This window comes from Astatotilapia calliptera, chromosome 18 (genome assembly GCF_964374335.1).
Source record: "Astatotilapia calliptera chromosome 18, fAstCal68.1, whole genome shotgun sequence".
Classification (NCBI taxonomy): domain Eukaryota; kingdom Metazoa; phylum Chordata; class Actinopteri; order Cichliformes; family Cichlidae; genus Astatotilapia; species Astatotilapia calliptera.
Genome location: NC_137439.1, coordinates 29,626,176 through 29,634,790, shown reverse-complemented (window position 1 = coordinate 29,634,790; position 8,615 = coordinate 29,626,176). Strand labels below are relative to the sequence as shown.

The 8,615-nt window shown below is 38.2% G+C and overlaps 1 protein-coding gene across 2 annotated transcripts; it reads right to left on the bottom strand.

Moving 5' to 3' along the window:
• Window positions 1–3,577: 3,577 nt before the first annotated feature.
• pigr (polymeric immunoglobulin receptor) lies at window positions 3,578–7,906 on the bottom strand. 2 transcript variants are annotated; one of them, XM_026150866.2, is made up of 8 exons: window positions 7,758–7,906; window positions 6,785–7,129; window positions 6,616–6,697; window positions 6,206–6,432; window positions 4,388–4,481; window positions 4,213–4,301; window positions 3,992–4,041; window positions 3,578–3,881 (listed from the first exon to the last, which is right to left on the bottom strand). In XM_026150866.2, exons 1-8 carry the CDS (start codon window positions 7,804–7,806, stop codon window positions 3,798–3,800), a joined length of 1,020 nt encoding a protein of 339 aa, XP_026006651.1. In that variant the 5' UTR covers window positions 7,807–7,906; the 3' UTR covers window positions 3,578–3,797. The 2 variants fall into 2 exon arrangements, with proteins under 2 accessions (XP_026006651.1, XP_026006653.1); XM_026150868.2 differs by having other exon boundaries at window positions 4,388–4,478.
• Window positions 7,907–8,615: the final 709 nt, after the last annotated feature.

The window sequence follows — 8,615 nt, the reverse complement described above, 5'->3', positions numbered from 1 at the left end:
AAGCTTTTTTAAGTATTGCCATGATTTAATTATTTGTGATTCTTAGGAACTATAAAGATTAGAATGTTATTATAAGGAATTTCCAAGTTGGAAGTAGTAATTGCACTCATTAAAATTACACCAATAACGTGTTTTTTTAGAAAATGTGATGTAAAAAGCAATATTAGAACAAACCAAGCTAAAAACAGACCAAGCAGGCTAAGAAAGATGTTCAAATCAGTCATTTACCCTGGTCATTATAACGGCCTTGGACTTGGATTCTATTCAGAATAGAATAGAATAGACAGTGTAGATATACACAATGAGAGTTGTTCTCTCATTGTGTATATCTGCATCGTATATAATTCTATATTTTCTTAAGAGTAAATATATTTTGGCCATGGCAGTAGCTGAAACTAACCTTTGCTTTGTTACCTTTGAGCAAAGTCTGCATTGCTATCAATACTATAAGTTTGCTGGGTTGTATCATCCAACCCTTTCCTTTCTGCAAATGTCACGATCCTGGGTCTGTTGACCCAGCGTTTTGAGTTTTAGTTTTATGTAAGCCCTTCGGGTTCCTAAGTTCATTTGTTATCATGCCTAAGTGTTTCTAGTTCTTATCATTTCCCCCTCGTGTTCCCAACTATGGTAAATCTCCCCTGCTCTTCATGTGTTTCATGTCTGTGTCTTACATTGTCAAGTTCGGGTTGTCATGTCTAGTTTTAGTGTTTCCTGTTTTATTCTGACAGTGTCATGTGTTCTTTGTTCATTGTATTTAGCTTTCCTCTCCTGGTCCTGTCATTAGGTTTATGTCAGTCAGCTGTTCCCCCATGTGTCTCCACTTCCCCTGATCACCTCATGTATGTATTTAAGCCCTTTGTTTTCTGCATGCCATTGTCAGGTCGTCTGCTCATCCATGTCTCATCTCCAGGTACCCATGGCACTTCACTATGGTTAAGGTTTTTCATGTTTTGTTATTAGTTCACCCAGTTTAGGTTATTGTTTAGTTTTCACCGATGCCCTATTATTTTGTACCCTCGTTGCTAGCCTCAATAAACGGCTTGTTTTGTTAATCCACACCACGTTTTGGTCTGCGTTTGAGTCCTCCTCTGCAACACATACGGTCTGCCCCAGCCAGACCGTGACAGCAAAAGCATATAGTTAGGGCTGGACCAGGTGACACTGAATCCTCCCTTAGTTATGCTGCAATAGGTGTAGGCTGCTGAGGGATTCCCATGATGCATGGAGTATTTCTTCGTCAGTCACCTCTGTCACTCACTATAGGCCTCTCTGCATTGAATCATATTTGTGATTAATCTCTGACTATCTTCCACAGCATGTTTCTTCCTGTTAAAAGGGAGTTCTTCCTTCTCACTGTCACCAAAGTGCTTGCTCATAGGGGGTCATATGATTGCTGGGTTTTTCTCTGTATGTATTATTGTGGGGTCTACCTTACAATATAAAGTCCCTTGAGGCTATTGATGTTGTGAATTGAAATGAATTGAATCCTAACCTCTGGTGATATTAATATAACCTAAAATAACACATGTTGCTGCTATAAGGGGTCATAGTTGATGAGATGTCAATTTCACTCTATTATCAAGGGGCTGCAGTTCACAAACAAAATTATCACCTGCCATGCCTGAACATAGGTGCCGGTATGGCACACCGTGAATGAATCTTGACTCTTTGAATTTTGATATTTTTTCTTCTCAAATGAAGGTGAGCTAAATATTAATATCATATTTTCAAGGTCTAGTTGACTTGTGGGCTCCGCATTCATTTCGACGGTCTCATTAGCTTGTTCAATTTACAATTCTAAAGCCCGGTTTGTGGTTCAGTTTGAGAACAGACAGTTCAAGCATAAAATGTAGAGCTGTTCCTTTCAGAGTTAATTTGCCAACTCCTTCTAATGCATTCTGTCTCCATTTACTTCCTATTTTCTGAAGTGCATTTCACAACTACGCTAACGTCATGTACATTTTCCTCCACAAGTTTTCAGTCAGACTGTATCCATGTCTAAACGTGTTAATTAGCCATATCATTATGATGATATTACATATCAAACAGTGCAGTCTAGTTCCACTAATAGGAGCAAAAACTGAAATCATTTTTCCCTTCTGGGTCTCATGGGCTTTTTAGGCAGACAAGATTTACTGTTTTGCATTTCATATTCTTTCTGTTTAGCCTTTGTAGCAACAAGCAGCAGTTTGGAGCTGAAAAAATGACCACTGCATATGACCATTATATCTACAGGCTTTATGATTTCTTGGGCTCCATCAGTGTTAACATGTTGTTTTAAGTGACTGCATAATTATGTTACCTTATGATAACAGAAAGAAAGTCTTACAATGTTAAACTAGTATTTTATTCTCAATTGGTAGTAGTTTCACTGGCATGTAACAGTTTCTTCCTGTTGAAACTGATGTACTCATGGATGCATTAAAGACTATTAAAGTCTGTGTCTGTGTGGGTCTGGCTACACTTAGACATAGAAAAATGTAGCTTTTTTGTAAGCATGTAAACAGCTTTTTAGATCACTGAAAACAGCACTTTGGAAAACTGCTTCCAGGGTGAAGGTTTTCAGAAAGTCAGTTTATGTGTTCACATGTGAACAAGGAAAACGGCCCACACCTTTGATGTCTGGGAGCATCAAAGGTGTGGGCCTCTATTTCCTTCTTTGATGTCAGAATGGTGCACGGTGTTATTGTTGGTGATGGTTCCTCCTAGGCTTCTGATTGGCCAGCCTTTTAATACAGACACGATTATATCGCCACCTGTAGCGCCGCTGTGCTTTTGACAGTATTTGACATCATTTTGCACTTTCTACACTGTTAGAGTACAATTTTGACCTTTTTGAGCAAATGCAGCATTAAAAAGCCCTAGTCAATTGCATTAATAAGCAAAATAGACAGAAACTAAAGCAGAGCCAAAAGTAAACTTTACTGTCCATATACGCCATCTGTGAAACACAAACAGTTAAACCCCAAGTGAGTGTTTCTTCTCTTCAGTAACAACTTTGATTGGCAGATTCAACAAAATTTAATTTTAGTTATATAGCTCCAAATCACAACAACACTTGCCTCAAGGTGTTATATATATTAATGTAAAAACGCTACAAGGAGCTAACCCTGAACAAGAACTTTGCAACAGTGGGAAAGAAAAACTCCCTTTTCCTTTTAACAGGAAGAAACCTTGGGCAGAACCAGGCTCAGGGAGGGGAAGACATCAGCAGTGACCGGTTTGTTGAGGAAGACATGAGAAAAGATACACAGTGGAAGAGAGTCAGAGGTTAATAATGACGATTAAATGCAAAGTGGCATGTAAGTTAGTGAAGAAGAAACCATCAGTGCATCATGGGAAGCCCCAAGCACTCTAGGTCTACTGAGGTGTAACTAAAAAGGAAAGTTTTATGCCTACATTTCCATCTGAATGCTAAACTTGGTTGATATTTGTGTGATTATCTAGCTAGTAACTTTGCCATATGACCCCTATAATTAGTAAAAATCATTCCCTCTTTTCCAAAAATGTCACAAGTTGCATAAACACATACAGTCTGGTACATAAATAAAAAGTCACATATAATTATACACGTGTATTTTGTTAATTTATTTTATTGAGTCTAAAATACTGAGTCAAGACAAGACTATAATGTCCCAAATGTATATTGCAGGAAACAGAACATGTAGCTCTGTTCAGACGTGGTTTGGTATGGTAAAAAAGATACTGGAACAAAGACCATATGTTTTGTGTGGAAAATTAATAGAAAAATTACATTCAGTTACAAACAGTAACAATTAACAGTTCACAAAATGATCTTAGTAAGCACGTACGTCCATGGTAGCCTTGTTATGGAAAGCAATAGGAACATGTTGCAGGTCACCCATGCCCGATGGATTATCCTGTAGTTGACAGAAAGAAGAATGAGTGATCTGATTAAAAACGATCCCTGATAATTGTGTTTCTTAAAGAATGTAATAGATCAGAGATGGCCATGATAATGGGGGCTTACAGAGAATCGCTCTTTCATCTCCTTAAAGTGTCTAAGTTCAGAATCCTCCTCTAGAAAGATGATATGAATGAACAAATATGAATGCAAATTAGTAGTCAGATAAATTTAATGCATTTTTATATCATATAAATCTATATAGAGGATTTGTGGCCGATGCATGCACAGACACACACACACACACTTCATAATTTAAAATTCAAAGGAATATGAAGTTGCCTTACTGTGCAGTATCCACAACTTTCTTGCCAATACAGCCAAGCCCACAAGGAGCAGGAGAGACGAACACACCGCTACAGACTCCAACATGTAACTAGGAAGCAGGCACAAAGCAGACTGAGCAGACAACCCACCTTCAACATCCATTAAAGTGAAGATAAAGAAGTGCTTGACGTTTACCGGTGACTGCTCCAGGACTCCTTAGTGATGGGTTTGGGTGGAGGGAGGTACACAGCAGACTGACTCGGAGGAGGTGGGGATGTCACAGGCTCTGCTATTGAAGGTAAAGATATTGTAGCGCTAAAAAAAAATACTGTAACAACTCTGTACATATGCTGTGATAGGTGAAGAGTGTTTGCAGCGTCCTGACATCAATATTGTTGATAGGTGACTTTTAATAATCAATACCCCCAAACAAGTAGAGACTTGAGAGCTTCTGCCATCTGTCACAAACACATATTGATCTTTAAAGCTGCTTCTTCTCAATTCAGCAGCTGCAAGGTGACATGGAGAAAATGCCAAGCAATCACGCAAATACCTAAAATGCATGATTTAAAATGCTAATAGGTTATCCAAATGATAAGCTATGACCATTTAGTTGTCTTGGAAATGTTGCTTTTCCTCTAACCTAAGAACACAGAGATGGTAAATATGCCTTTAAAAATGAGCATGTAAGGACTGTGAAAAATGGGAAGGGTCTTAGTATGTTTTCTTTAACTTAAAACAATGCTGTAAAATGACAGTATGTATGTTAAAATCATTCGCAACCAATGACACACAATAATGAAACAATCTCTGTTTAGCATTTTAGTTCATTCTACAGTTAGGGAGAAATTTCATGTCTACAGGCTGTATCGACCAAATATTCACTTCGAGCAATGATAAATATTATATTAGGGCATGGTTGTTTTTAATAATTTTTTTAAAAATCAACCATTTCCATAATTATTTTTTTCCTGGTCATTTAGCTAAATGTCAAGTTTTGCTATTCAAATTAACACTAGGCTGCATTTTAGGGGTGACATGTTAGCGAGGGACTAAAATGAAAGAAATGTCAACTGTGTTACCTGTTACCATGGATAACACAGTCGACAGTCTATCATGACTTAGACTTATTGTCATATATAATTTTGTCTTGTTATTATTATGACTAAGAAATTACATGGTACATGTGATAAAAGTAGAAGAGATTTACATAACTGACATAAATATTATTATAATGTTGAGGTTTAGTGCTGAATAAATAATCACACTCTAACTAGACCTCACTACCAGATGAAATGAGCATTTGTTTTCAACATGATCTGCATTGCCTTCAGAAATACTCGTTTCAACATAGCAATGATCTCATAGTATGATTCATTTTGATGTGACGCGGTGGTTTGAAAGGATGGGCTCCAGCTGACATTTGTGTAATCTGCTCAATAACGAAGTAAGGTTGGAAAACTGAAAAGAATTGCTTTCAATCATTGCATTCACAGTGTTACAACGGCAGCATACATTATTAAACAGAGTGTTTTAAGTTGTAGGGAGATGAGGTTACCTTCTGCTGAGAAGCAGCACCACATGCTGATTTTGAGAGAAGCACTTAATATTTATAGAAACACAGAGAGAAAATAAAAAGGTTTTTATCTGAATACAGGTTTCTCTTTTCCTCTTAATGCATGCCGTCAGCTGTGTGGTTCCTGTCAGTTGTATTTCTTTTACCGCTGACTGTGTTACATATGACTTTTGTGTCATAAATCTTTTAAATGTTGGCTGAACAGAAATAAAAATATCGGGGTACATTTCTAGAGAGGGAAGTCTTACATAAGGATGTTGAATAACTCTAAACTCCCTGCGATGAAAAAAATATTCATCCTTGATGATATCAGCACACAGAAAATCCATAATGAAGCTTAAACTTCACAGTTTCAAGTCAGTTAGACAGTGAAGTTCAAAAGTGTAATTTGTTATGTATTTTATGTCCAAAAAATGAAAGGCTCTTTATCAACTTACTAGTAGAGGCGCGTGGTGTGACCTGAACCTGTACAGCTACTTGCTGCTGCCCTGCAGAACATAAATACCAGCCGGCATCTCTCATCTGCAGCTTCTTTAAGGTTACAGTGAAAGTCCCAGTTCTGTCATCGCTGATGGCCACTGAAGTATCTTCGTAACTCCCTTCAGAACCCGCCGACAGACAGGAGCTCCAGCCTCCGCTCCGACACCACTTCTTCTCACTTTCTCTGTTGGCAGGCAGTCACAGGGGAGTCAGTGAATGCTCACTGTCCACCAGCGTTTGACACCAGTGGAAGTTTCCGGACAAATTCCCACATTTACTGAAGTGTGATCAGTTCTTCTTTAAGGACAGTTCTAAGAGTTTTAAAGGATAAAATGTGGATAAAATCCTCCAAAGCAAAACCAAATACCTGAATCTTTCACTGTAAAGGCATTGAACCGTGACACTACTTCCTTCTTCCCCACTCACCATGCCGTTCTCGACTGACATACCTGCAGAAATCATGAAAATGCAACAAACTTCTTTAAAACTGTGGGTGAAGAAATGTTTATCAAACCTAATATTTCTCCATTACTCACCGTGAATAACTTTCACTTTAGTGTAAGCAACATCATCGGCCTTCCACCCGTTACCTAATTCCACACCACACAAGTACCACCCAGACTCCGTCTCTTTCAGGTTGTTCATGGTCACTGTGAACATCTCCTGGGCCGGGTCATCAAAAATGCTCACTTTGTCTTTACTTGGATTGGTCGAGGAGGTCTCGTCAGTTCGAGCCAAGCTGGTGCAGAACTCTCTCATGCTCCCACGACACCAGTACTTGACATGGTTAGCATACTTAGGGTCATATCGACACGGGACAGTGATGGAGCCACCCTCCAGGACACTAACCTCGTTCTGAGTGGTCACCCAGCAGGGAACAACTGATAAGAAGTGGAGATCATTCAATGTTAAACACCAATTTGAAATGAAACTTTCAGTTATGACACAACCTTAATATAGCAGTTGCTCACATTGGACACCTGTTATCTATAAATGAGATGTGGGGAAATGTAGCCTTTGGCAACACTTGTACCATATTTATCGCTTCAGTTTCCTTTGTTATGAAGCACATTTCCTGCTTCAACTTCCCTCTTCATACTTCTCATTCCAAAATTGGATTATCCCTTTATAATACACAGGCTTTTGAAGGCCTGACAAAATAAACATCAAACATACTGTTTGCTAAAGGGCAAACTGTACAGACGATTGGAAGATTTGCAAAAGCACAAAAGCCCTCTCCGGCTCCTTGCAAGCTTTTAACAACCTTCTAGTCTGTCTTAAACAAACGATTAATAACAGAAAAGTCATAAAATTGCAAAGAGAAGCAAAGCCTAAGGAGTATCATACATTTTAGCAAGAGTATTTGCTAAAAGCACAGCAGAGAAGTGAGGAACAGGCGGCACAGACATAAATTATCTTTGTTTTTTCCAATTATGTGAAGCAGAAAACAGCTTGAAAGTCTTTTTTGTCTGACTTCTCTATTCAAATGCACACAGTCACAGTGAATACCTGGGATCCATGGTAACAGGCTGAGCGTGAGTATAAAGAGTCGCGGCATGTTTCCACTTCAAGTTTTAACAAGAAAGTGTTCTCTGCTGCGCAAACACAGACTGCAGGTTCCACAGAGTGTCAAATTCCCCTTTGTCACGTGACAATTGGCTGGATCCAGATGCTCCAGATGTTAACTGCATAAATGCCAGGCAGATTTTATTGACACTGTTCACCTACTGTGGTGAACACTAAAATTTGAATAAGATTAATGTCATGCTGATGTTAAATCTATCTTCTCTGTAGGAAACCTACTCCTTGTTTCTCAGCTCATGTATAGCCTATATATAAGTATATAGGTATTTTTCATGTTTGATTTTGATTCACAATAATGTGCGTAGAATATAACAATTTAAAAAAAACTCCATATTGGACTTTAGTAGCTCTTTTTTTTATCGCAAGAGGAACATTTTTAATTCTCAGAAATACATTTTATTTCGCAATACACCTTTCAAATTCAAATTCTAATATTTTGTCTTTGTTGCGATGAGAGATGGGAAGTTTAATCCCAATCATAGCAGTTTTCTAAATAAAGCTAAAGGTAATGAACAGTTAGCTGTGCTAGCATAAAGACGAGAAAACAACCACATCATCTTGGCAATGTCGAAAGGTGATCTGGGTGGCGGCGCATTAAGTTTCACTCATATTTTTTACATATATGCAGGAATGCACGACACCTATAAAAGCAAAACATGATTTTTACACAGTTTAGTTCTTGCATGTCCTATTTTGCTTTCTGGATCCAGCTGCAAATGGATTTTGCATAAAACATCCAGCCATGTAAGGTATCATCAATCGTATTGTCTAACTAAACAGCAC

Bases quoted from the DNA above. Each gene is read 5' to 3' on its own strand.
- pigr (XM_026150866.2), bottom strand. From the start codon at position 7,806: ATGCCGCGACTCTTTATACTCACGCTCAGCCTGTTACCATGGATCCCA. The intron at 7,130-7,757 runs GTATTCACTGTG...ACTTCTTATCAG, and splicing joins CCTGTTACCATGGATCCCAG to TTGTTCCCTGCTGGGTGACC. The intron at 4,482-6,205 runs GTAAGTTGATAA...TACCTTCAATAG, and splicing joins CACACCACGCGCCTCTACTA to CAGAGCCTGTGACATCCCCA.